The 27,989-nt window shown below is 55.1% G+C and overlaps 1 protein-coding gene across 1 annotated transcript in view; it reads left to right on the forward strand.

Annotated features, from left to right (window-relative positions):
* IGSF21 (immunoglobin superfamily member 21) overlaps positions 1-27,989 on the forward strand; it is a 43,284-nt gene that overhangs the window by 817 nt on the left and 14,478 nt on the right. Inside the window, exon 2 of the mRNA XM_063417543.1 lies at positions 21,649-21,761. Within this exon, the coding sequence (XP_063273613.1) occupies positions 21,649-21,761 (113 nt within the window). The remainder of the gene's footprint in view (positions 1-21,648; positions 21,762-27,989) is intronic.

Below are 27,989 nucleotides of genomic sequence, written 5' to 3' on the forward strand. Positions count from 1 at the left end.
GGGGCGCTGGGGCGGGCGCCGTTAATGGGGCCGCGTTAATGGGGCCGCGTTAATGGGGTGCGAGGGGCCGGGGGGTCTCCATGGGGCCACCCCCGCGCCCCCTTCTCCCGCTGCGCATCCCAGCCCTGCTCCATCCACCCAGGGGGGGCTGTGCCTTGGGGCTGTGCCCCACGAGCTCGGGATTTTTTTGGGGGGTCCCAGCCCCTCCCCCCCTTTGGGATCCCCAAACCCCAAATTCCCGCTCTCCTGGGGGATTGCGGCTCCCGAGCTCCCCCAAATCCCGGGGACTCCGCTCCCCGCGCCAGCCCCAAACCCGGGGCTCCAGGGAGGGGAAACCGCCCGGGGAAGGAAACTTTCCCCTGCTCGCATCCACAGCCTCAGGACCACCCGTGGAATTCCGTTCCACGTCCATTTGAGGCGAACTCCCTCCTTTTATCCCCCAATTCCCTCTCGGGGGTCTCAGGTGGCCGCTCCTTCCCGAGCCCGCGGGAAACCGGGAGCTTTTCCAGGCGCCGGGAGATGGAGGCACGAGCGGAGCCTGCTCCGCATCTCCCATTTATTAAAAAAAAAAAAAAAAAAATTTTATTTTTAATGGACTTTTTGCTCTCCGGGAAGCGCCGGCAGCCGCTGCAGGGCGCGGGGAGGGGGAGCCGCGGCTCTGCGGGGCTGCGCGGGGCCAGCTCCACACAAAGGAGCCGATTCTTCCCCGCCTGCTCCCGATCCACCCCTCGGGCACGGCGGAGCCCCGGCCCGGTCGGCGCTGGGCTCGGGAGAGAATTCCCTGGATCCCTCTTTTCCCTCGGCCGAGGGGGGTTCGGGTCCTGCCGGGCTGCGGCTGCTGCTCCGAGCCCCCTCCATCCCGAGCATCCCGAGCTTCCCTGCATCCCTCCATCCCAGACAAAACCCCGCTCGGGAAAAGGGGGGAACTTGTGCCAAACCCAGCCCCGGCTCCCTCCCCTCGCGCTCTCCTCCGCCGCCGTTTAAGGTCACGGGCAGACAATTTCCGAGGAGCGGCGCATCCCCCGCAGCCCCGGCTGCCCGCAGCCCCGGCTGCCCGTCCCTGGCGCACGGATCGCTTTTCCTGCCTCTCTCCTGCTTTTCCTGCCTCTCTCCTGCTTTTCCTCGCCGCAGACCGGGCGGCTGCTCTGGAGCTGTTGATTTCCCAGAGCGGCTGGGGGAGATCTCTGATTGTGAGGGGATTTTTGGGAGGGGAAACGGGATCAAAGTTGGTTTGTGGAAGGTCTGGAGGAGCCCGGAGGGGCTGGGGGTTAGGGATCGATGGATCCGGCGTCGGGAATTGTTTGGGTTTGGGCTCCCAAACCCCGCTGGAACTTGGCTGCATCCCGGGGATCCGCCGTGCCCGGCACCTCTTCCCTGTGGTCCTTTTGGGATTCCAGCCCAAACCGCCCTGGAATTCTGTGATCCACCCCCCGCGCCCCGCTGTCCCAAAAACCCAGCCCGAGCTGTTTTTCCCATCAGCCGGCCACAAATCCCGGCCAAATCCCGGGCTGGGGGCGCCTCCCTTCTCTCGGGGCAGCGGGGGCTGAGCCGCCCCCGAATTTTGGGGGGCCGAGCGCTGTTCCCGAATTTTGGGGGGCAGAGCGCTGTTCCCGAATTCCGGGGGGCAGAGCGCTGTTCCCGAATTCCGTGGGCAGAGCGCTCGCCATTCCCGAATTTCCGAGGGCAGATGGCTTTTTCCTGGCTGACGGCATCCTTGGCTGGAGCCGCCGCCGTGCCCTCCCCTCCGTGCCCTCCCCATCCCGGCTCGGGAGGAATCCAGGGGATCCAGAGCCCGGCCAGATCCGGGTGGGCGCGCCCCAATTCCCGCTCTCCATCCCTGCATTTGCCGCGTGTCCCCAAAACCCTTTTTAAACATTTTTTGGGGGGGATTTTGCCTGCTTTTATTGTCCCCTCATCCGCATCCCGGAGGATCCCCGGGAATCGGCTGGAATCACTTCCCACCCCACAAATCATCCGTGGGCAGCGTTTTTGGGGGGTTTCCAGCGCTGCTCCACGTCCCTCCCCCGGTCAGGAAAAGCCCTTTTGTGACCCCGAGCGGAGCCGGGCGGCGCCGGGATCATTCCCGAGGTGTTTTCCAGCCCTCCGGGAGCATCGCCCCTGGAATTCCAGCTGTTTGTTGGGGTTTTTTTTCCCTTTGTCCCCGGCTCAACCTCGTCCTTCGGCCAAAAAAAGCCGCCGGGGCCGGGGCTAAGTGGGTTAAGGAGCCGGCAGGAGGGAAAAACGAGGCCACGCGGAGGAGGCAGCGCTGGACCATGGAAAAGGAGAGGAGCGCCTGGAAAAGGGACTGGAAAAGCTGGAAAAGGGGCTGGAAAAGGGACTGGAAAAGCTGGAAAAGCCCTCTTTTCCCCCCATCCGTGGATTCCGGGATCAGGGCTGGCTCGTGAAGCCCCTGCCTGAAACGCGGCCCCATAACGGGGCTGTTTTAGGGCCGTGGCAGGGATGGAAGTGTCGCGTTCCTGGAGATTTCCAGCGGCTTCATCCCGGTGGGATTTGCTTTGGCTTCTGCTTCCCACCCCCCCCAGCCGGGGAAAAAAGGGAAAATCCAAGCGTTTGAAGCTCCCGGGCTTTGCAGGGAGCTGTCCCTGGGGTATTCCTGAAAAACCCGGCTTGGGAAAAAGCCCTTTGCAGTCGGGATTTTAGCTGGAATTCTCTCCCCTCTCCATCCCCCCCCGAGGTTTTTCCGGCAGGGATTTTCCCAGCTGACAGGGAGCCCCCCGGGTGGATCCCTTTCCAACCTCGAACAGCTGATTTTTTTCCTCATTTTTTTGAGGGAAAACCCAGGGTGGGGCTTTTCCCAGGGTGGTGGGAGACACCCGCCCGTGGTTCTTTTTAATGGAAGGAGGAATTTGGTGGGAATTGTGTCCTGGGGGAACGAGGGGAAAGGAGGAGCAGGGATGAAATCCTGCTTTGATTCACCTGCAGACTCCAGAAATCCATCCCACATTCCTGCCGTCCCTTCCCATTGACACTTTTCCCGTCAAATCCCGCGTTCAGCTCTTTTCTGGAAGTTTTTCCCTCCCGTCTCCATCATTCCCACTTTCCCACGGAGCCTCTCCGGGTAAATCCAGGCCGCGCAGCCCCTTCGGAAAATCCCCCTCGCTGTGCTAATTGCCCTTTCCCAATTAGCCCAATTTCCCTCTTCCCACCAGCTGTGGGAGTTTCGGAGCCGCCACTTCCAATCGGGAGCTCGGGAAAAGCCACGGCTCCGGCGAGGATTTTCCCTCTCCTCGTGCCTTTCCGGGATAATCAGCACCTTCGGGGGGGGGATATTCCCGCCTTTATTTCCCTGTGGAAAAGCTCCCGTGGCTGCTCCTGGAGCATTCCCGAAGCCACCCAAGCTCAGTTTGGGGGTGTTCACCCCAAAAAATTCCCTTGGGATTATTTGCATCCCCCGAAACTGAATCCTGGGAATGTTGTAGGGTTTGGCCTGGGAATGTCCCTTTGGCCTGGGATGAGGAATTCTGATCCGGGTGCTGGAGCCGGGGCTGAGCGGCTCCACCTGTGGAGGCTCCACCCGTGGGCTCAGCCTTGGAATCCCGGGGTGCTTTGGGTGGGAATTCCGCAGGCAGGGATGGATCCCACTATCCCAGGGTGCTCCGAGCCCCGTCCAGCCCGGCCTTTGACATTCCCAGGGAAAGCTGTGCCAGGGCTCACCCCCCTCACAGACAGGGATTCATTCCAAAAACTCATTTCAATTTCCCCTCTGGAATTGCGGAGCCATTCCCTGTGTCCTGTCATTCCAGGCCTTTCTGAAGAAAATTTTTCCATCTTCTCTGTCGGCTCCTTCAGGTCCTGGAAGGCCAAAATTGGGTCAACCCAAAGCTTCTCTTTTCCCCAGGCTGGGCATTCCCAGCTCTCCCAGCCTTTCCTTGGATCATCCTGGAGCCTCCTCTGGACTGGCTCCAGCAGCTCCAGAGGGCAGAATTCCCCATTTTCCTGCTCTGGGATCAGCCCTGGCCTTGGGAGTTTTCCATATCCAGCTCTCCCCCACTGGCACCCCCAGGGCTGCTCCGTGTGCTCATCCCAGCCTGGATCCATCCTGGGGATTGCTCCTGCTCCTGCTCCTGCTCCTGCTCCTGCTCCTGTTAAACCTCAGGAGATTCCTGAGGGCCTCTCCAGGACTTTTCCAGGTCTGGAAGCCTGGAAAGTTCTCAGGTGCCTCCAAACACTTCCAGACCTTTCCTGGACCTTGCATCCCAAATCCATGGGTGGTCCTGGAGCATCCAGACAATCCCACCAGCCGCCCCTTCCCATGGAGATGCTTCCTGTGATGGTTTTTTCCCACAGAAATGCTCTTTCCTGCTGGGAATTCCTTCTCTTGGGAATGCTTGGCCAGCTCCCACCTGTGCTCCGGGATCAGCCGAGGAGAAGCTCTCGGGATGGGAGTGAGGGTTTAGGAAATCCGGGTGTGGGAATTCAGCTAGGGCACAGCCGAGGATCTTCCCGAGGCTCCGGCAGTGCCTGCCGAGGGAAAAGCTCTGCAAGGAGCTGGGAATGGAGCTGGGATGGCCCTGGATGGCTGGGAATGACACAGATTCCTACCTGGAGCAGGTGTGGGGGCGTGGAGCAGCATCACGCCCTCACCAGTCCCACTGATGGGATTTGGGGGATTTTCCCCAATTTTCCAGGACACCTCCAGCTCTGCGCTCAGACCCCACAGAGCGGAGGCAGAACAAGGGAGGGAGCCCCCAGATCCCGGATCTTGGGAGGCAGATTCCGGCCGTGCGGATTCCGGGCCGGCGAATCCCGGCGGGAGAGGGACGGGGCTGGAATCCTTCCCGCCCCAGCTGCTCTCTGTGTCCTTTGTTTGCTGGCGGCGGCGCTGCCGGGCTCGTTCCAAACTCGTGCCTGGCGCTCCCGTTCCATTCTCCGCTTCCCACCTTCCCCCTCTTTTTTTTCCCAAAATAACCCATCAATCACGGGTTTGTTTTCAGCGCGTTGGGCCCCGGATCCGACGGGAATGCCAAGGGCGGGCGGATTCCAAAGGCAGGGATAACAACCCGCGGCTGTTGTTCCCTCTCTGGAATTGTTGATTTTATCGGATAAGGGACTGGGGGCTCTCCAAAGCCTTCAGGTCATGGATGGGGCCTCGTTCCCACTCCCAGCTTGGATTCAGCTCCGAGGAGGTTGGGGAAGCGCCAGGAAACCCCACAATTCCCGCGGTTGGGAATGGAGGTGGGAATGTGGCTCTGCCAAGCCCTTCCCGGCCTTCAGGCCACACATTTTGGCTTCTCCAGTGCCAGGAGAACTTCTCCTTCTGGAAAATCTGACCTGGAGCAGGGGAGGCAGGGAAGTGGTTTGTCTCCTGCCCAAACCTCTGGAATAATTTCCCATTCTTATAATTCCTTGGTCAATATTCTCTGGGCAGAGAGGTTAAAAGCCCCTCTCCACCTCCCTGTGCTCGGGGATAAATCCTGGAGCCTCTTCCAATATGGCCAGGACAGGGAAAGCAGGAACAGGAACAGGAAAAGGAACATCCCATCCCATCCCGTCCATTTCTCCTTTGGGATTTTTTTCCTGCTTTTCCCCTCTTTGCTCCTTTTCCAAGGATCTGCAGCCCCAGGGAAGGGCCGGATCCAGGGGAGGCTCTGTGGGGGCAGGTTGGGATCAGAGGGATGGGTGGGATGAAGGGTGATGAAGGATCTGCTTCCTGGTGGTCTCCCATCCATGGAAATTCCTTTTTTTGGGATGAATTCCACGGATAAGCCTGGATTTATGGGTAGAACGCTGCTCTGCCTCGTGCCTGGCTGGTCCCAAGGCGGGATTTGCTCCTGGAGCTGGGACCTGGAAAAGGGGGAAGTGACGGAAGGGACATTTTTGGCTGGTGTTTGTCACCATGGGATGTCCCAGCACGGATTTGGGAATCTCCAACTTGTCCTGGTGAGACTGGGACAGCAGGAGAGGGCACAAAGGATCCAGCTCAGCAAATCCCAGCAAAACCCTCGGGAGCTTCCCGATTTTGGGATAAGGGGGATGGGGATGAGCTCCCTGTGAGCCTCCTGTGGAGATGTTCCCTTCCCTCATCCCGAGTTCTCCATGGCTGCGTCTTTCCTTTGGAAAAACCCCCTGGATTGGATGGGAATTGCCTGGGAAGGGATTTTGATGGGATTGAAGTTCCCAGCCCAGCTTTGCCCCTCTGGAGAGAGAATTCCAAAGCTTCAGCTCCGAGGCTTTGGAAGATTCCAAGCCTGGATTCCCGGGCCAGGATTTGGGATCCTCCCATTGCTCCATGGAGAATCTCCCTCCTTTTTTGAGCCCCAGCTGCCCCCGTTCCCTGCGGATGGAGCCGCACAAAGTGTAGGAACACAGGATCCACGGGATCCACATGGGAACACAGGATCCATGTGGGAACACGGGATCCACACGGGATCCATGGGATCCACATGGGAACACAAGATCCACGTGGGAACACAGGATCCACATGGGAACATGGGATCCATGGGATCCATGTGGGAACATGGGATCCATGTGGGCACTTGGGATCTATGTGGGAATGTGGGATCCATGGGATCCACATTGCAACATGGGATCCATGTGGGAACATGAGATTCACAGGATCCACATGGGAACACAGGGTCCACATGGGAACATGGGATCCACCTTGGAACACGGAATCCACATAGGAATGTGGGATCTATGTGGGAACACAGGGTCCCTGTGGAAACACGGGATCCACCTTGGAACACGGGATCCACATGCCCGGGCTCTGCCATCCCACTCTCCCCAGCTCCGGGTGCATCCCGAGAACTGGGGGTGGAATTTGGCTGCTTTCCTGGCTTTCCTCCTAAAAATAACCCCGGGAATGTTGGATTGAGGGAGGACCCCGTGACTCGGAGAGGAGTGGGAGGGTTTGGGGGGCTGGGAAAGGCCAAGGAGCCCAAAATATTCCCAGGGAGCTGCTGGGGGGGCGGGAATTTCCATGGAGGATGATAAACTGGATCTGCTGGGGACTGGGATTTTCCATGTGGGACTAAAACACCGGATCTTTTGGAGAACAGGATTTTCCATGGGGGATGGAAACACTGGATCTGCTAGGGAATGGGATTTTCCATGGGGGATGTGAGGCTGGATCTGCTGCTGGAAAGGCACCAGGCAATGGGCAGATCCTGCTCCAGAAAAGATCCAAAGGATGCAATTCCCACCAGGAACAAGAGTCCCACAGAGCCCATCCTGCATGGAAAATCCTCCGGCTCCACTCGGAGTCATTCCCTTTGGAATTGGATAACGAGATGTTTTCCACAAACGCCAGCTCCTGGTGGCTCTTTTGAAGTTCTGTTTGCGTCTCCCTGTGCTATTCCGGCTTTTTTCCCATAGGGAAGCGCTTTGTGAGGAGTGGAGATTGTTGGGATTCCTCCTGAATTTCCGCCGTAATTAGCGCTGGGCATGGGAGGCGAGATGAGCTCCGGGAAGCGCTTCCCAAGTTAAACCTTCCCATTCCCTGGAATTTGCGGGGTTGTTTTTATTTAGAGCAGGAAAATCCAGGAGGTTCCATGGTGGGAGAGAGAGGATTGTAATGGGATGGTCGGGATGCTCCCGCCGCTCTTGGTTTGCATGGATCACCTCTGGATCTGCTCCGTGATTCCTGTGGGGAGAAAAAGAAATGAGGGAAAAAAATCCCAGAGTTTTTGGGCTGAAAGGATTTGATTGGAATGATTTTATATCAGGAGGAGAGAAGGAATGGGAACAGGAATGGGAACGGGAATGGGAATGGGAATGGGAATGGGAATGGGAATGGGAATGGGAATGGGGAGCACTTCCACCTTGGAAAATGGGTAGGAATGGGAATGAAGGGCTCTTGTGGCTTGGAAAATGGGCTGGGAATGAGATGGGACAGAACTTCCAGCCTGGAAAATGGGAATGGGAATGGGAACAGAGAGCACTTCCAGCCTGGAGAAAGGGAATGGGAATGGAGGGCACATCCAGCCTGAAAAATTGACTGGGAATGGGTGAGAAGAGCACTTCCAGCCTGGAAAACGGGAATGGGAATGGGAGGGGAGAGCTTTCCCAGCTGTTTATCATCCCAGGCGCTCCTCTCCGCCCCGGTGAGCGGGAAAACCTCCCGCATTCCCAGCCCCTCTTCCCGCCCTCCCGGGAGCACTGAATTAGAGGAATATTGGATGATCCCACGCTTGGTTATGTTTTATTAACGCGGCCTCGACCTCCCGGCACACCCAGAGGATCTGAGGCTCTGCCGGGCATTTTTCCCTCTTTTCCAAGGTCTGACTGCTGCTGTTATTCCCAGTCCCACTCCATGGGCTGGCTGGGAGGTCGGGCTGGGGTCTTCAGGAAAAGGAGGGAAATTTGGGATGGAAAAGGGGAATGTTTGGTGATGCTCTGTGTCCTGGTGGGCTTTGGGGTGGGATTTTGCAGCAGGAACAGGGATGGATTTGGAAAAGCAGAGTCACGGACACCCCTTGGAGCCATGGAAAAATCTCCTGATTTTCCAGCTTTGCTCCACCTCAGGGTGATCAAGCCAGGGGTGGGAGAACCCCTGGAATGTTGGATTTGAGGGGAAAGATCCCAAAAATGCCAACATTCCACGAGCAGAGCCAAAGGAGGAATCAAGGCTGGGATTTGGCTGCATCAGCCTTTGGGATCAGCGGGAAAAGCCAAACGTGGATAACGGGACAGCTCTGGAAGTGCTGGGAGAGGGAAAGGGGTTAATTAGCAGTGATTTCCCAGCGGAGCGGAGATGGATCAGGATTAAGGGAGCAGCCCCATGGAGATGGATCGGGATTAAGGGAGCAGCCCCATGGAGATGGATCGGGATTTAGGGAACAGCCCCGCGCATCCTCGCCGTGGGAGCGGGGAAGTGTCGGGAATCGGCGCCTGGAATCGGGGCTGGAAAAGGGAGATATCCGTTAATCCCATTAGTGCGGCGGAATTACCGGGAGAGCAGAGGGATTATCAATCGCGGAGTGTGAATCCGGAGGAGAGGGAGCCGTGACCACAATCCCGCTTTGTCCAGGGCGTGGAGAGCACGGGAGAGACGGAGCTGGATGAGGCTGGACCAGGGGGATCCTGAGGGATGGGATCACTGCTTTCCTGAGGGATGAGGGAGAGTTTGGGATGCAGCTGCCCCTTCTCCCTGTTCCTGGAAAAATCATCTCCAGGCCAGGGCCGAATCCCAGAGCTGGGAATCCTGATGGGAATTTTGGCTGTTTGCCATGGAGGGGCGGGATGAGTCTGTCCTAAAAACAAATCTTCCTTCCTTCCTTCCTTCCTTCCTTCCTTCCTTCCTTCCTTCCTTCCTTCCTTCCTTCCTTCCTTCCTTCCTTCCTTCCTTCCTTCCTTCCTTCCTTCCTTCCTTCCTTCCTTCCTTCCTTCCTTCCTTCCTTCCTTCCTTCCTTCCTTCCTTCCTTCCTTCCTTCCTTCCTTCCTTCCTTCCTTCCTTCCTTCCTTCCTTCCTTCCTTCCTTCCTTCCTTCCTTCCTTCCTTCCTTCCTTCCTTCCTTCCTTCCTTCCTTCCTTCCTTCCTTCCTTCCTTCCTTCCTTCCTTCCTTCCTTCCTTCCTTCCTTCCTTCCTTCCTTCCTTCCTTCCTTCCTTCCTTCCTTCCTTCCTTCCTTCCTTCCTTCCTTCCTTCCTTCCTTCCTTCCTTCCTTCCTTCCTTCCTTCCTTCCTTCCTTCCTTCCTTCCTTCCTTCCTTCCTTCCGTCCTCCCTCCCTCCCTCCCTCCCTCCCTCCCTCCCTCCCTCCCTCCGCCAGCTCCAATTAGGACCATTAATTAATTAAAAGGTCAGTTGGGTCACTCAGGACCTTCCCTCCCTTCCCCTCCCTTCCCCTCCCCTCCGGAAAAAAACTGGAACCTTTTCCAGCAGAGCCAGAACCCTTTTGGCCTGATCCAGGTGCCCCAGGCATCCTTCTGGTCTTTTTCTTTTTTGGAAAAAGCCGCAAATCACACTCAGAATTCCAAAAACCAAGTGGATTTTGGAACTCCCGGGATTCCTGCATGGACAGAGTTTGTTTTCCCTCTTCCTCTGCCGGAGGTTGTGCCTCTGGAGAAGGAGTTCAGAAGGAAAACTCCCAAAATCTCGGTAATGACGATCCAGTTCCTCCGTGCAGGAATCGATGGAAGGAGCGGCGATCGTCCGGAGCCGACAGCTGGGAGGGAGGGGGGATCGATGGCTCCTCATTTGTCGCCAATCAAAAATCTGGGATAATTGGATTTCCTGCAGGCGGAGAAAGAAATCAGGGAACTCATCATCAGGGTCAGCATCACCCCTTCTCCAGGGCCACCTGGGCTTGGGAAAACCCGCTTGGAATTGGTGGGAAAACCAACGGCGGCTTCCAAACCAAAACCCTCCGACTTTCCTTAATGGAATTAATGATTTTCCCTCTTTCTCCCATCCCAAGCCTGAGGGTGTCCTGTTAAACCTGGAAAAAGAGGAGTTTTAGGGAGGATTGGGGAGTTTTGGGTGGGAAAATTCCTTCCTGGGGTTATTTTTGGGAGCAGGAGCACCTCTGATACCCCCCCCCCCCCCCCCCCCCGTTATTCCAGGATGGGATTTCTCTGGGATCTCTAAAATACCTCTTGCTGTTACTCCAGGATTTTTTGGGATCTCCAATATTCCCTTGTTGCTATTCCAGGATTTTCTGGGATCTCCAAAAACCCCTTGTTGTTACTTCAGGGTTTTTCTAAATCTCTAAAAACCCCTTGTTGTTACTTCAGGGTTTTTCTAAATCTCTTAAAACCCCTTGCTCTTACTCCAGGATTTTTTGGCATCTCCAATATTCCCTTACTGTTATTCCAGGACGGGATTTTTTCGGATCTCCAATAACACCTTGCAGCTACTCTAGGATGGAATTTTCCTGGATCTCGGATGAGCAGGAAAAGACCTTCCTTTCCCAAGTGGGGAAACTGAGGCATGGAAAGGCCTGGAATCTCGGAATGCTTTGGGTTGGGATGGACACGGAAGCTCCTCCCATTCCAGCCCTGCCATGGACAGAGACATTTTCCATCGGCCGTTGTTCCAACCTGGCCTGGAGCACTTCCAGGGACAGGGAGCAGCTCCCGGCTGCTTCCCGCTCCGTTAATTATTCCCGCTGGGATTAACTCCAGCCGGGATTAACACCCTGAGCCGTGGCTTCCTGGAATTGGCTGCTGGTGCCGTAATCCTCATCCCGACGGAGCTGGAACGGCGGGAAAATCCTCGGCTGCTGCCGGCAAATCCCTCCCAAGCCACTGACTGAGCCCTGCCAGGGATTTGGGATTTTTTTCCCGATTTTCCAGTCCCTCATGTCCGTTTTGCGGCTCTACAAAAGAACACCGGGTACAATAATTCCCTTTTTTTGCTCTGGAATTGCACTAATGGGATGGATCTTGTACAGTGCCATTGGCTGGGGATAAAATCCTTTATCCCAGGTGAGGTTTTCCATAATCCCGGTGCCCACTGGGAGCATTCGGAGGGTGCAGCTTCCCGGGAATCTCCAGGAGTGTCCGGCTGGCAGGGAATCTCTTCCTTGTCAGGATGCAGAGCAGAGCCACTGGAAAAGGAGGGCCGGGAATTTGCAGGTGTGGGGAAAAATCCCATTTCCAATCTTTTTCTGTGCGGGATTAGGATCTGGCCTCTCCTTCTCCCGCCACACTTAATTCGGGATTAATTCCACATCTGCACACGGAGATCGGATCCCGCTGTGTTTTCCGTGGAGCTGCTTGATTAAAAATCAGGGAAAAGCAGAGCGGGAGGGGGAATTTTAGCCCTGGGACACCTGGACATTCCGACTTGGATTTTAATCCAGGTTAATCCAGGTGTTGAGGAGGCATCGTGCCCCGCTGGAAGGATTTTTGGGAATGTTGAGCCATTCCGGAGGCTTTCCGTTGAATTTGGCTGTTGGTGGTGGCTCCTGCTTGGCAAAATTGGGATTTTAGGAAAATTCCCCTTCCGGTGATCTTGGGATTTGCTGGAGAAAGACGAAAATCCATGGAAATGGATTGGACAGTGATCTGTGGGGCAGCTGGGAGGAGCTGGAAATAATGGGGGAAAAGAAGGAAAAATTGGGATTTTTTTGCACTCCCCGGGTTTCATTGGCGTCTGCTGGGAAAAGGAGGAAGGAATTCCCTCCTGCTGATAAATCCCAGCAGGGAATTCCTGCCCTGCAGCCCAGACTGGGGGGAAGCATTTCCTGGTGGAAAACTCTGAGGAAAATCCAGCTGGTGTGGAGGAAACCCAGGGAGAGCAGGAAATCCTGCAGGAACGGAGTTTTTTTATTGGGAAAAGGGAAAATTTGGGATGAGAGGCGGCACCTCCCACCCGTCGGGCCTCGTTTGACCAAAATCCGTTGGCTCCACCCCGTGGAATGGGAATAAAATCAGGGAGTGACCGATTTGGGGGATTCTGCCTTAATTAGCTTGGGGGGGGCTTGATTGGCAGGTGGTGCTGCGGGCAATCACACCGATTTGCATATTTGCATATATGCAAATGAGGCGCGCCATCTCCATTTACCAAACGAGGCGTCTCAGACCCGACCCAACCCTGTGGAATTTTCGGCTCTGTTCTGGCTCCGGCAGCTGCTCCAACATCTGAGAAGGGGCCACGAGGTGCCGGCGGAGCACGTTCCAAATTGTTCCAAATTAGGGATGGCGCCAGGGTTTTGAGGGAATTTGGCTCTGCTGGATTCACCTTCCCACCTTTGCCGGGATGAGGCACCAATTTGGGTTTGGAAAGCGCCCAAAATGATCCAAACAAAATGAAAAATCCGGAAAAATACTTGGATAACGAGGAGGAGAGGTTAAAGGAACAGGAGAAATGACAGCGGAATGATGACAAACATCCGGCTCTTCCCAAAATCCTGACCCAACAACTCACCGGGAGCTCTTCCCAAAATCCAAACCCACTGACCCACCAGGAGCTCTTCCCAAAATCCAAACCCACTGACCCACCAGGAGCTCTTCCCAAAATCCAAACCCACTGACCCACCAGGAGCTCTTCCCAAAATCCAAACCCAGTGACCCACCAGGAGCTCTTCCCAAAATCCAAACCCAGTGACCTACCAGGAGTTCTTCCCAAAATCCCAACCCGATGACCCATCCCAAACTCTTCCTGAAATTCCAACCCCACAACCCCTCCCGAGCTCTTCCCAAAATCCAAAGCTGACCACCCACCTCGTGCTCTTCCCAAAATCCCAACAACCCCTCCCAAGCCACCGCTTTGAGCAGCTGTTGGAGCTCCGGTGGAATGTCCAATGCTTTATTTTATGGGAATATCAGTGGGATGAAGATGTGGAGATAAAATATTCCCCCCTCCAGCACTGCCGGGAGGTCGAGGGATTTTATGGAAACGTTGGAAGTGGAAAGAGGGGGAAAAGTTATAAATAAAACTTCCCAGCGCCTCAGTAAATGCTCCTGAACATCCTTCCCATCCGGAGATAAATATTCCATGGGTAATTTACAGCCTTGCATTCCCAGGCTGTGCGGGCAGGGGGATAAAATCCAATAAATCACCGGGAATATCAATGCAGCCACCACGTTCCCGCTGATCAGCGGCGTGGGCTGCGAAAATCCATCTTTTCTGTGCCTGCTGCGCCTTGACGGGGTTGATTTAAGGAGTTTTGGGGTTGGGAGGGGTTTCCCAAGTCTTGGAAGGGTCTTGGATCTTTTCATGGAGAGGGATTCTCTTCCGGGGGGTTCAGTTTTGGGGGTGTTGGAATTTTGTCCCAAACAGAGCATAATTCCCATCCAGCCCAGGGAAATACTTCCCAAATCTGATCCTGGTTTTCTGATGGATGTTGCTTCCCTCCAATCCTGTTTTTCTTGTGATCATCCCCAAATCCTCACTTTTCCAGCATCCCTGGTTTTGTTCCATCTATCCCAGGGCCATACTTCCCAAATCCGACTGATCCTGATTTTCTGGTGGCTGTCGCTCCCCTCCAACCCCGTTTTTCCTGCATTCATCCTGAAATCCTCACTTTTCCAGCATCGCTGGGTTTGTAGCCACTGGATTTGGCTCTTGGGATGGCCGGGATGCAGCCCTTGGAATTACATCTCTGAGTATCCAGGAAATCCCCGGATTTTTAGGATGAGGGACTCCCTGAACATCCAAACGATGATTCCAAGGCCATTCCGGGGATTTGTAGCAGGGTCTGGGCTCCCTCCAGCCAGAGCTGCCACAGTTTTCCCTCCCAACATCCATCTTTTTCCTGGAACGCCGCATTCCCTGTGGATTTGTGCCGGAGATGTCAAACAAGCACGAAATCGACGCCGCGAGTCGGAGCCAAGCCGGGAACGGGCTCCCTCATCCCGTGCTCCAGTGAGCCGGAACAGCTCCGAGGAGCTCGGAAAAAGCCGGATGAAGACGTTCAAGGATTTATTCCAGCCCGTGCCCAAGCCACGGAGCGGATTCCAACAGCTCAATCCCACCTGGATCTGTTTGTTGGGAGGCGCGCGGCAAAGGTGGGAAACGCTGGAGTTTCCCTGAGGTTTATCGGGCACAGAGAGAGCCGGAGTTGAGTCACTGTGGGAAGGAAACTGGGCAGGGAAAGGTGGAAATGCGGGAAGGAGGAGATGGGAAGAGGACGGAGACTGGAATTGGAGAGCTGGGACACGGCAGCACGGGGAGGCTCCCAAATCCCAAATTTCCCGCGGCCTTTCCCATCCCCAAATGCCCAAACTCTCCCTTTCCAAATGAAATCCTTTGTTGTGCTGAGGTTGTGTTGATGGCGATGGAAATCCCATGGAGCTGGAATGTTTGGAACGTTTTAACGTTTTTAACCCAGCAGGATCCGTCTGGATCACATTCCTGATTTCTCTGCCGCCTCCGGGGCCGCTGGAATGTCGGAGCTGATAAGAGCCAGTCCCACACCTCTGGAAGATCCTGGAGCTCATCGTGAGGAGAGAACCAGCCCAAAAATGGATTTTTCCTGAAGATCCATGGGCATCAGTCTTTGGGAAGCCCTCAGGTGGTGCTGGAGATGGTTCCCATGGACACAAGGACACCGGGAATCACAGCACAGAGCAAATTGGAATTAATCCTTTTCCTTTGGACTGGGATATTTTGGGATATCTTTTCTTTGGGATATTTTTCTTAGGAGGAATCTGGGATCCAAGGAGAAAAGAGAAGCTGGAAAGTGGTTGAAAATTCCATCTCAGCGGGATTTAGGTGTTGAAATCCTTGGAAGCTGGGTTTGGGGATTGGTTTTATCCGTATTTTATAAAAATAAGGAATCATGGAATGGGTTGGATCGGAGGGACCTCCCATTGTCCCAGGTTGCTCCAAGCCCAGCCATGGCTTGGACACTTCCAGGGATGGAGCAGGCTTGGCTTCCCCGGGCTGAATTGATCCATAAAATCCCATCATTCTTTAATTCCGACACGTTTTGCCCACGGAATGTGACCGGAAGCAGCCCCGGGGCCCGGCTGTCCCCGACATGAAGTGGTTCCCTCACTCCATCTTCATTTAAAAGGGGCCGAGAGGCCAAAGGGGCCGCGCTCAATCCATGGATTGATCCAAGGGATCGATCCAAACCATCGATCCCCATCGCAAAGAGCTAACGAGGCTCGGGATACATCCATGGGATCCAGCTGGTTCCGCATCCCATGAATCGGAGAAAAATGGACCCAAAGCAGGGGCTGGACATCCCCCTGCTCATTCCGTGCATTTTCTTCCCATCCCTAAAATTTCAGGAGCTGGTTTGGTCCAGCAGCCGCCCCTAAGGGATAATTCCAGATCCAGCTGCGGAATCGTTCCCTCCCACTTATGGAAATGAGGGAGGGAAGTGGCGCCTAATGAGATGTTTGTGAGGGAAGAGGAATTTTAATTACTGGCTCTTAATTGTCTGCTCGGCCTGTTAATATCCCATTTTCCCGGGATTAATGCCATTCGCTCCCTGCCAGCCGGGCTCCTCCTCGCCCGGGGGTGACGCCAACTTTCCCGGGTTTATTTTAGGGAATACGCTTTTTCCAAAAGCCAGGATGACTTTTGGGAAGGCAGTGGAGGGGCCGGAGAGGTTTAACCTGGTGGGTTTTTGGGAAGCAAAGCTGAATATCCAAGGAAAACTCAGCACAAGGCTCCCCCAATCCATTTTTCCCGCTTCCCAAAGGCCCATTTTCCTCGGACGCGCGGCGCCGACTCCGGCTGTCACATCCCATTCCCTGGCTGGTGTTAAACCCATGCCAAACACTTATTCCCGTTTAAATAAAAAATAAAATCCCTGCGCAGCTTTCCAGGAGGAAAAGCTCCGGATTCAGCAGAATTCCACTGCTCCGGATGGCACCAGCTGGGGATTCTTCGCCCCTGGAGCCCTCCCGGGTTAACAAGGAGAGGCAGCGACATATTCCAACTGTAAATTGTCCTGGAATGTCATAAATAAGGCATGGCCGGGGCCGGGAAGGGAGCGGGAAGGAATTTGCTGCGCTCCCAGGAACAACTGGAGCTGCTGAATTTTTCATGGACAAGATGTTGCGAAGCGCCGCCGGTCAGGGCACGGCGGTTCCTGCCTTGGCTCCGTGTCCGCGCGCATCCCGCACCCCTCTGGTCGGGAATCTGCAGGAGCACTCCCAGATTTTTCCAGGGGGGGTTGCATCCCCTTAGATCCCACCTAGAGGGGCGAAATGTCTCCTGCTCTCCTCAAATCCTGGGAATTCCGGGATATCCGCCAGTTAAGGGAGTGCTGGTGTCTGTTTTCCTGCTCCTTCCTGGTTTTCCCATCCCATCCCATCCCATCCCATCCCATCCCATCCCATCCCATCCCATCCCATCCCATCCCATCCCATCCCATCCCATCCCATCCCATCCCATCCCATCCCATCCCATCCCAGCTCTGGCTTGGGAAATGGAGGTGGAGGAATGGGAGGGAATTATGGATAAGCTGCATTAATCATGGGCTAATTAAAACAATGAGCTGTTCCTGTTGTCACCGGCTCCTTGAGGACGCTGGGGACATTCCAGAGGGGGATGGAGGACTGGATCCCAGGAATCCCCACCTCTGGCTCCATCCTGAGCTCCTGCTCCACTCAAATCCGCTGTTGCTTCCAAGGACCATTCCTAAAAGGATGGGGACGGGTTGGATTTTGGGGACATGGAAAGAGGGAAAATCCATTCTCAGCTGAGGTGTCCCATCCCGGGATTTGTCCAAGCTTGGAGCACCCTGGGATAGTGGGAGCAGTCCCTGCCCATGGAACGGGATGAGCTTTAAGGTCCCTTCCCATCTAATTCCAGAATTCCACTGGTTTCAAGCCAGGTTTTTGGGAAGCCCTGGGAGATGAGGAATCCAGGAATGGAAGCACTGGGCGATCTCCATAAATAAATCTTGGATTTCCGTGGGTGGGGAGGAATCAGGCACCAGGGGAAGGTGTGGAAGGGGCTCCCTGTGGTGCTGGGATTCCTGGGAAGGCTCCATCGCTCTGAGGCCTTTCCTTGGGACATTCCCACCCATCCCATTCCCTCCCTCCTCCCCAGGAGCCTCTGAGGGATTCCAGCCGCTTGTGCTTCATCCCTGGTGTTCCCACGGCGTGTCCGGCGGTGTTTGTGGGCAGAAATCCCCACGGAATGCTGGAAAAGGCTGGAAAAGGCTGGAAAAGGCTGGAAACGGGTTTTTTATCCAGCATCCCACACTTCCAGGGCCGGAGCAATTCCTGCCTCATCCCTGGGAGCTCTTTTGTAATTGGAAGCACCGAGCTGGTTCCGATGTTCTCCTTTGTGAACGCGTCACTCCCGATTTCAAAGGACATTTCCTTTATCCCTCCCTTCCCCCTCTCCTCCTCCCCCTTCCCTTTTCCCTTCTTTTTTAATCCCCCTCGCACTGGACGGCGCCAGAATTCCCAGCGATTGCCAGCAAAAATATCCTCTCCTCCCCAGGGCTGCCGTCTAATCAGAGGGATGAATTTCCAGAGGGCTGAATCCGAGCCGGGGGAGGCCCGGCCCGGCTTTCTCTGGAAAATTCTCGGATTGAAAAGAGCAAAGGGGAAGCGGAGCGAGGCTGAGAAGGGGACGCTGATAAAGGGATGCTGATAATGCAAGGGATGACAGAAATTCGGGATGGGCCCCTCCTCTGGAGCCCTTTTGGAGGAGTTCTTCCCACCCAGCCGTTCCCGTCACTGCCGCTTTGTTCTCCGTCGTGAATCCCAAAAAAACGCGGGGAGCCGAGGGGGGCTTGGGAGCGGCGCTGACACCTGGCAGCCGTTCCCTGTCGGGGAGCGAGGGGAAGGGGAGGATGAGGGACGGGATTCGCGCGTCAGCCACGGCCGAGCAGCGGGGTCCGCACGGCTCCATCTGGATTCCTGACTCGTTTTCCAGCGCCTGCCTTTGTTTTCCCGGTTTTCCCCCTCCCCTCCACGCATCCTTGGCTGGCTCCTGTGGGGACTCGGCATCTGCTTCCCTCTCCCTCTCCTCTCCCTCTTTCCCACAACTCCTGGGCTGGCTTTGCTCTGGATTTGATGCTCTTGGATGCTCTTGGAGCGTTTGGATTTTTCCCCTTCCTGCCTCTTCCAGGCCCGGCTGGGGCTCCGGCATCAGTTCCCCGTGGGATCCTCATCCCATGGCTCCGGAGCGATAAATCCTGGAGCTCCTTTTGTCTTTTCCATGAAAGAAAAGCTCGGGAAAACCCTGTGGTTCCACCCTGATGTTTTTAGAGACCAAATGTCTGGATTTAAGGCCAGAATTCCCAGGAATAGAGGTGGAGGCTGCTCCCAGTGCCAGCTCCGAGTGGTTTTCCAGCACATGGAGGGAGCAGAGAGGGGAAAAAATTCCCATTTTGGGCTTGGGTTTTTTTGGCCACCCAGAAGATGCAGGTCAGGGATGGGTTTGGAGAGGGAATTCCTTGGAAAAATGCTTGGATGGATGGATTTGCTGCATGGGAGTGGCTGGGGCCATGCTGAACTTGGTTCTTTTTGCCTTTAAAAATCCACCAAAAATCAGGGAATGGTCCAAACACCACCAAAAGCCCTGGCTGGGCTGGGGATGGATCCCCTTCCCATGGAAGTGCACGGGTCTGGAAGGGAATGGTGTGGGAAGAGGGATGGAAAACCTCTGGAAATCCTGCACTGGGAACTCCTGGATCCCGCGGGCAGGAGTTAAAATCCAATCTTTGCTCTGGACTGGGATTGGGGCAGTTCCTCTTCCCATGGAAGTGCACGGGTCTGGAAGGGAATGGTGTGGGAAGAGGGATGGAAAACCTCTGGAAATGCCACTCTTATGAGCTGGGAATTCCTGGATCTCCGTAACTCCTGAGCAGGAGGGAAAATCCAACCATTGCTCCGGCTGGACTGGGGTGGGGATGGTTCCTCTTCCCATGGAAGTGCACAGGTCTGGAAGGGAATAATGTGGGAAAAGGGATGGAGAACATTTGGAAATGTTGCATTGGGAACTCCTGGATCCCATGGATGGAGGGGAAGAATCCAATCTTTGCTCTGGACCGGGATGGGGACGGCTCCTCTTCCCATATCAGTGCACAGGTCTGGAAGGGAATAATGTGGGAAGAGAGCAGGAAAACCTCTGGAAACGCTGAGCTGGGGACTCCTGGCTCCCATGGACCAGAGGAAAAATCCCAATCCCACTGCGGTTGGACTGGGATTGTTCTGTTTCCCATGGAAGCGTGCAGGTCTGGAAGGGAATAACGTGGGAAAACCTCTGGAAACGCCGCCCTGTGAACCCCCGGACCTCCGGATCCCGCGGGCAGGAGGGAAAATCCAATCCTTGCTCTGGACTGGGACTGGGGCAGTTCCTCTTCCCATGGGAGTTCATAGGGTCTGGGAGGGAATGGTGTGGGAAGAGAGCAGGTTGGACTGGGACGGGCGTTGTTCCATTTCCCATGGAAGGGAATAACGTGGGAAAACCTCCGGAAACGCCGCCCTGTGAGCCCCCGGACCTCCGCATCCCGCGGACAGGAGGGAAAATCCAATCTTTGCTCCAGCTCTGCCGGTTCCTCCCCGGCTGCCTTTAATCTCCCGCTGATCCGGGGCGGGCGGGGGCCGCGGTCCCGCCCCGAGGCTCCCTGGAAAGGCCGAGCTCTTCCGCACGCACGGAGGCTCCGTCCCGGCCTCCCCGGGGCGGATCCCGCCCGCTGCCAAGGATTTGCTCATCCCCCGCCGCTCTTCCCAGCCTGTTGCTCATCCCGGCGTTCGGAAATGTCAAAAGCCGAGCGAGGGGAATCGGGGCAGCCGGAGAGACCTCGGCTGCCCTTCCTCCCTCCCTCCTCCTCCTCCTCCTCCTCCTCCCGTTCCTGCCTTTCCCACCCGCACAGTCCCGAATCCAAGGGGCCCTCACAGCCTTGGCGATGGCAGGGATTTAATCCCCGCTTTAGGAACAAAAATAAATCCCGGACAGGCAGGGAGAGGCCGGAAAGGCGCCGGGCCCGGACAGGGAATGTTGGCCAGGATTTGGGTCGATCCCAGTGAGGAAAATCCGGATTCCAGGATGGAACATCAGAATTCCCTCATTCCAAGCATCGTTTGGGGCTGAAAAGGGATTTAACTCCCAGCCCCACCCCCAAACATTCCCGAAAATCCTCATTTCCCCCTGTATTTCCTTGTGCAGAGCTGTTCCCGCAGCCCCCCAAAAGCAGCACAAAACGGGATTTTCCGGCTTTTTCCCGGTGTTCAATATTCCAGGCCACGCTGCCCTGCTGCCGCAGCCGGCACGTGTTCCCGGAGCGTGTTCTCCCGCAGGTCGTGCCTGGGATTTATGGCACAAACACCTCCAAGTTGTTTTACAAGGAATGCTGAGCCTCGGATCGCTGCCTGGGAGGCACAAAAAATCCCAGGAATTCACCTCCTCCCCTCCCGGGGCATCTTCCACAAAGGAATCTCGGATTTCCAGCCGCTTTCCCAAACCTGCTCCTCTTTCCTGGACCTTTTCTTGGCTGTTTTCCCACCTGGTGTGAGGAGTGATTGGGAAAATAAAAAGGGAATTTTTTGGAATGTCTCGGTGCCAAACAGGGAAGGATGCCGAGGAGAGGCTGGGATTTGCTGGTCTGTCAATCCATCAATTCCCAACAGCCACAGGAAAGGCAGGAAAATAAAGCAGGAATGCAATTCCCTGCCCTGCTGCCCCCCTGGCTGCTCCCCATTCCCGATTTCCCAACAAATCAAAGGAAAAGAGGGAGAAAAGGGATGGGTCAGCTGCCCAGGCTCCGATTTTCCCTCTGGAGTGAAGATGGATCCAGAATCCGTCTGTGGACAGACGGGGAAGGAGTTGGGAAACTGCTGGGTGTGGGTTGTGCATTCTCGGGGGGAGCTGTTGGACCCATTCCCGTCGGGAATGAGGAATCTGGGAAGTTTTCTGGAAGTGCAGGGCAGGGAGTGGGGAGAGAGGATGGATCCCAAGGCAAAGGCAGCAGCTCCGTGGGAAGGAAGGGAATTTGCAGTGAAAACCTGGTTTTAATTGGGAAAGGGGGGATTTGGATGTTGGGTTTATTTGGGAAAAGGGGATTTGGAGGCCAGGTTTATTTGGGAAGGGAAGGTGGCCGCTGGGATTTTACCAAATTTAGAAAGGATTTCCCTCAATCTGGGTGTTTTTGGGATTGTTGAGGGAGGCCCAAATCCATCCCTGCGAGGGGTCAGGACTTGGCAGGGCTTTCCCTGGCATCCAACAGTGCCAACGATCCATGAAATTCCAGGGAAACAGCGATTCAACCCCCGCTCCAAACTCCCCCTGGAGCTGAGTCCCTTTTCCCGCCTTTTTCCCCGTTTTTCCAGGATATCTGACTGTCAGCATCGAGCCCCTGCCCCCGGTGGTGGTGGGAGACGCCGTGACCCTGAAATGCAACTTCAAGACGGACGGGAAGATGCGGGAGATCGTCTGGTACCGGGTGAGCTCCGAGCCGCGGGAATGGGAATGGGAATGGGAATGGGAATGGAGATGGGAATGGGAATGGGAATGTGGGGCCAGCCCGGCTGCTCCGTGCCACGGGAACACAAGGCCACGGCCGGGAGAGGCGGGAAAAGCCTCTGGAGCTGCAGCTGATGGGAATATCAATTCCAGGGAGGAGGGAGGCAGCCGGGCTGGCCTGGGAAATGCGGCTGGGAGGGATTTGGGATGGGTTTGGGATCAGGGCCAGGGCTCCGGGTGGGTTTTTCCAGGTGTTTCAGGGTGGGCTCCGTGCTGGGTTGGGATTTGGAGGTCGGAGCTGAGGCTGGTGTCGCTCTGCCAAGAGCCTGGAGGGTGGGAAATGATGGGGAAAGGGAGGAATCGGGAAAGTTTGGGGTATCCGGGGTCTGGGGAGAAGTCTGGGGGCTCTTTGTGTAGGGTTTTTCAGAAATAACTTCCCCTGTTCCCAAAATCTTTGTGAATTTGGGATGTTGAACAGGAGGGAAGGTCCTGGCTTTATCTGGGAAAGGGAAGGATTTAGAGACTGGTTGTATCTGGGAAAGGGGGAATTTGGAGCCTGGGCTTATTTGGGAAAGGAAGGATTTGAAGCCTGGTTTTAACTGGGAAAGGGGGGATTTGGATGTTGGTTTTATTTGGGAAAAGTGGGATTTGCATGTTGGTTTATTTGGGAATTTGGAGGCCGGGTTTATTTGGGAAGGGAAGGATTTGGAGCCTGGTTTTATTTGGGAAAAGGGAATTTGGAGGCTGGAGCTGCCCCTGGATCATCATTCCCAAACCCTGATCAAGCCTCAGGTTCACCAATCCTGACCTTTCTCGAGGGAAATTTGAGATTATCTCCCAACCACAAATGGTTTTATCCAAGGAAACCTGAAGTTTTCCAGGGAAAACCCCTGGAGGAGGCAAAGAGAGGCTGAGTGGTGCCGGTGGCATCGGATGGAGCAGCTGGGAATATTTTTCTTTGGATTTCCCATCCTGTTCCTGCTCCCTGAACAAGGAGCAGCCCTTCCCTGATGATCCTCTCCATTCCCAGGTTCATAAATACGGAAAGGATGGATTCAAATCCAGCTGCTGGAATGTGATGTGTGCACAGGAACATTTTCCACAGAATCCCAGACAGATTTTCCTATAATTATTTATGGATGGATCCCTCAATGCTGGACAGGGGATCCAGGCAGGGAACAGAACCCCAAACCTGCCCCGAATCCAAAATTCCAGCTCGGAATTGGCTTCATCTCCCCCTTTTTCAGGGAGGAATGTTTATTTTTTCCATTGGCTCCGCCATCTCCAGCAGGTTTTCCCTTCCCTTTCCCACTCGGTAATATTGGATTAACCCACTTTCCCGGGAGCTGGCGCTGGATTTGCATAATCCCCCCTGCCAGGAGGGACGCGGGAGCGGCTCCGGAGCAAATGATGCCCCGAGAAACCTCCCAGGGAAAGGGAAGGGCAAAAATATCCCAGCTTTTATTTTTATCCCCACAAATCCCCCCTCTCCTCCAGGGTTTTTTACCCCTCCTTCCCTCTTGCTCCTTTCCCTGGTTTGGGAAGTCGGGTTTTTGCTGGAGCGTCTCAGGATTTGCCAAATTCCTTCCTGATTTTAAGTTATTTTCCCCATTTTTCTCCGTGTGTTGTCTCACTCCCGGACTTTTGCAGCTTCCCAAAGCTCCAGAGGCAGCTCTGGGCTGTTGGAGGAGATTGATGGATCCGGGAGAGCCGGGCGGAGCCACCGGAGCTGCGGAGTTCTGTTTATTCCGCCTGTAAATCACGGGAATGTGGCTCCCGACCGCTGGATTGGGGTCAGGCTGGGTCAGGCTCCTCTTTCCCGGGATTTATTGGACAGGGAGCAGAGGGAGCTCCTGGAGCCTGAGGGGTCTGAGCTGCTCCAGGGGCGGGAAGGGGGAGGGAAAGGCAGGAGAGAGGTGGGAAAGTCAGTGGTGGCACTTTGGTGGGAATGGAGTTGGGAATAACCCCTGGGATGGATCCGTGATCCATGGGATGGATCTGCAACCCCTGGGATGGATCCATAACCCCAGGGATGGATCCATGATCCATGAGATGGATCCGTAACCCCTGGGATGGATCCGTAACCCCTGGAATGGGTCCATAACCCCTGGGATGGATCCGTGATCCATGGGAGGGATCTGTAACCCATGGGATGGATCTGTGATCCATGGGAGGGATCTGTAACCCATGGGATGGATCCATGATCCATGGGATGTATCCATAACCCTTGGGATGGATCCATGATCCATTGGGATGGATCTGTAACCCATGGGATGGATCCATGATCCATGGGATGTATCCATAACCTTTGGGATGGATCCATGATCCATTGGGATGGATCTGTAACTCATGGGATGGATCCATAACCCATGGGGTGGATCTGTAACCCTGGGATACATCCATGGACCCTGGGGTGGATCCATAATCCTGGGGATGGATCTGTAACCTGTGGGGTGCATCCCTAACACCTGGGATGGATTCATCACCCCTGGGATGGATCTGTAATCAATAGGATGGATCCATAACCTGTGGGATGGATCCATAACCCACAGGGTGCATCCATAACCCACAGAATGAATCCATAACCCCGGGGATGAATCCATAACCCCTGGGATGGATCACAACCCATGGGATGTATCCATAACCCCTGGGATACATCCATAACCCCTGGGATACATCCATAACCCCTGGGATACATCCATAACCCTTGGGATACATCCATAAGCCCTGGAATTGATCCATAACCCCTGGGGTACATCCATAACCCGCAGGGTACACCCATAACCCATGGGATGCATCCATAACTCCTGTGTGGGTGATCCCATCGGGATCTCTGCACTCCGAGGCCCAGGAATCTCATCCCAGGGGTGAAACCCCTCGGAGAAGCCCCACCCTGCGACCAGCACCTGCAATTCCAGCAATTCTCCTGGATTCCCCAGGGATTCCCCTTTTCCTCCCACTGGGAAATCCCCCCAGCCGCTGGAACGCTGCCGATTCCAGCGCTGCCGGCATGAGCAAAGGGAATCTTTCCCGGAATAATGAACAGGAACACATCCCCCGAGTGGAGGCGTTAATTAACATCCAACAATCCCAACACCTCCGGAAGGTGTGATGTTCCCGGGAACAGGTGCGAACACGGAGCTGCACCTGGAGAGCTCCTGAAAAAGCCTTGGCAGGAGATGGGGGCGGAGGAATCCGCTCGGAACGAGGCCGGGAACACCCGGAGCTGTTCCTTGGTTCCCGGTGCCGGCGTCTCTGGGTTTGCATCCAATCCCGGATTTATGTGGTCAGCACCAAGATGGGAATTGGGAAATTGGCTCCTTTTCCCAGTGGAGCTCAGGAAAAATAACAGGGAAGCAGGACAGGGAGGGAAAATCCTTGGAGGCTCCAACCTGGCTCTGTGCAGCGGGAAGGGAAGAGGAGCTGGGTTGGGCTGGGCTCGGAGCACTGGAATTTGGGAATTGCAAATGGGGTTTGGCAGGTCTGGGGTGTCAGACCAGGGCCGTGCACCATTCCCTGGCTGATCCTGGTGCTGAGTGGGATTCCTGAGATATCCGGGAATGAAGGGCGGGAACAGAGGGGAGCCCATGGAGCTCTGCCTCCATTAATTAGTTTGGTGTCAGGGTAATTAGCGTAAAGGGAATGAACTCCGTGCTGGAGCTGAGACTGCTGGGAGCAGGGCCCTGGCATTGCTCCTGCTGGTATCCATGGAGTATGGGAATCGCTCCTGGTGGCATCCATGGAGTATGGGAATTGTTCCTGGTGGTATCCATGGAATTGCTCCTGGTGGTATCCGTGGTTTATGGGGATTGCTCCCTGTAGTATCCATGGACTTGCTCCTTGTAGTGCCCCCGGGGTGCGGTCACTGCTCTCCACAGCCCCACTTGGAGCACGGTGATTCCAAAGCTTTTTGCTCCATCCGGGATTTTCCAGGGAGGGGCTGGAGGGGCTCTGAAATCCACCCCCATGGCAAGGGAGGTGGGGCTAGAACACTCCAGATGTTGCTGGGCTGGTGCATTCCAGATGTTGGGGGGTGGTCCAGATGTTGGCAGGGCCCAGTGTATTCCAGATATTGCTCTGTTGGTGCGTTCCAGGCGTTCGTGCATTCCAGATGTTGGTTGGGGCTGGTGCATTCCAGATGTTGCTGGGAGTTGGTGCATTCCAGATGTTGATGGGAGTCGGTTCATTCCAGATATTGATGGGCATCAGTCCATTCCAGATGTTGGTGGGGGTCCCGGTGCATTCCAGATGTTGCTGTGTTGGTGCATTCCAGATGTTGGAGCTGTTCAGTGCGTTCCAGATGTTGATGGGCATCCGTCTGTTCCAGATGTTGGTGAGGGACCAGTGCGTTCCAGATGTTTGATGTTGGTGCATTCCAGATGTTGGTTTGGGCTGGTGCATTCCAGATGTTGGGGAGGTTTGGTGCATTCCAGATGTTGGCGAGCTGGTGCATTCCAGATGCTGGTGTGTGTCCAGATGCTGGTGGAGGCTGGTGCCTTCCAGGTGTTGTTGATGTGCATTCCAGATGTTGCTGGGTGTCGGATCATTCCGGATGTTGTTGGAAGCTGATGCATTCCAGATGCTGGTGGGGGTGGATCATTCCAGATGTTGGGGCTGGATCATTCCAGGGGTTTCCAGGCTGGGTCATTGCAGGTGTTGGGAGTTGACACATTCCAGATGTTGGTGGGGGCTGGATCATTCCAGATGATTCTGGGCTGGATCATTCCAGATGTTGATGGGGGCTGGCGCATTCCAGGTGTTGGTGGGGGGTGGATCATTCCAGCTGTTGATGGGGGCTGGATCATTCCAGCTGTTGGGAGCTGGCGCTTTCCAGCTGTTGGCGGCACTGCTCACAGCTGCGCCATCGATGGTGCCAAAGCTCCGTCCCCACAGGGGCTTCCCCGGCTGCTGCCCCTTGGGAAAAGGAAACATTCCCGATATCCCGGCTCTGTCCGAGGCGGCTCCAGGCGGGAATGTCGCCTCCAACTGGGAATGGCACCAGTGACAGGGATAAAGTCCCGGCTCCGAGGGGAGCGCCAGAGCCAAGGGAAGGACACCCAAATCCCAAACCCTTCCCAGGCCATCCGGAATGCCCAGAGCCTCCAAAATTCGGGAATCATCTCAGGAGGAGACAGCAGAATGCTGCTTTCTCCCTCTTGCTCCCAGGAATTCCACATTTCCCAGAAAATCCCACTCAGGCCGAGTTGTGCCAGGATTTCCAACCCCGCTTCCCTTTCCGGGGACAACTTGAGTTTTACTGGAAGTGAAGGAATTCCCTAAAAATGGAGCGGAGCTGCTGATGGTGAGATTTCCCACCAGCAGCTCTGGGAGGACTGACTGGAGCCATCCATCTCCAAGAGGAGAATTGAAATGTCGGGATTGGGAATTCTGCAAATTCCTCACGCTCAGGGAGAGAAGGTTGGGAGCATCCATGGAATTTATGGACCCCTTCATTCCCAGGGCATCGCTCCAGTTCCGGAGGGGCAGCGGAAATCTGGGATGCACCTCCCAAAATTGCGCAGCTCTCCCGTAAAATATTGATCTGTTCATGCCCCAGTTTTTTGGGATGCTGGGAAAGGGCAGTGGATGATCCCTTTGGAATGTGAGGTTCATTTTGGGATCAAACCTTCCAGGATTGGGCAAAAGAATCAGCTCCTCTGGATTTTGGGAATTTGGCACCGGGGGCTCAGAGCAGGGTGGGATCAGTGCTGCAGGAATTTGGGATGGGAGGTTGGATTTCACCTGGATGTGGGAGGCAGGGAAAATCTAAACCAGGAATTTTCCAGGATAACGAGTCTTTCCCAATCAATTCTCCAGGGAATGGGCAGGAAAACCTTTAATCTGGAGTTTTCCAGGATAAAGAGTTTTTCTCCAGGGAATGGGCGAAGGAGGCAGGAAAAAACCTAAACCGGAAATTTTCCAGGATAACAAGGTTTTCCTGTCTGATTCTCCAGGGAATGGGCAGGAATAAACCTAAATCAGGAATTTTCCAGGATGAGGAGCTTTTCGTGGTCGATTCTCCAGGGAATGAGCAGGGAAAAGTGAAACCAGGAGTTTTCCAGGATAATGAGTTTTTCCCAGTTGATTCTCCAGCAAATGGGCAGGAAAAACCTATCCCAGGAGTTTTCCAGGATGAGGAGTTTTTCCCATTGGTTGTGATTCTCCAGGGAAGGGGCAGGAAAACCTAAATGTGGAATTTTCCAGGATA

This window comes from Prinia subflava, chromosome 21 (assembly GCF_021018805.1).
Source record: "Prinia subflava isolate CZ2003 ecotype Zambia chromosome 21, Cam_Psub_1.2, whole genome shotgun sequence".
NCBI classification, from domain to species: Eukaryota; Metazoa; Chordata; class Aves; order Passeriformes; family Cisticolidae; genus Prinia; species Prinia subflava.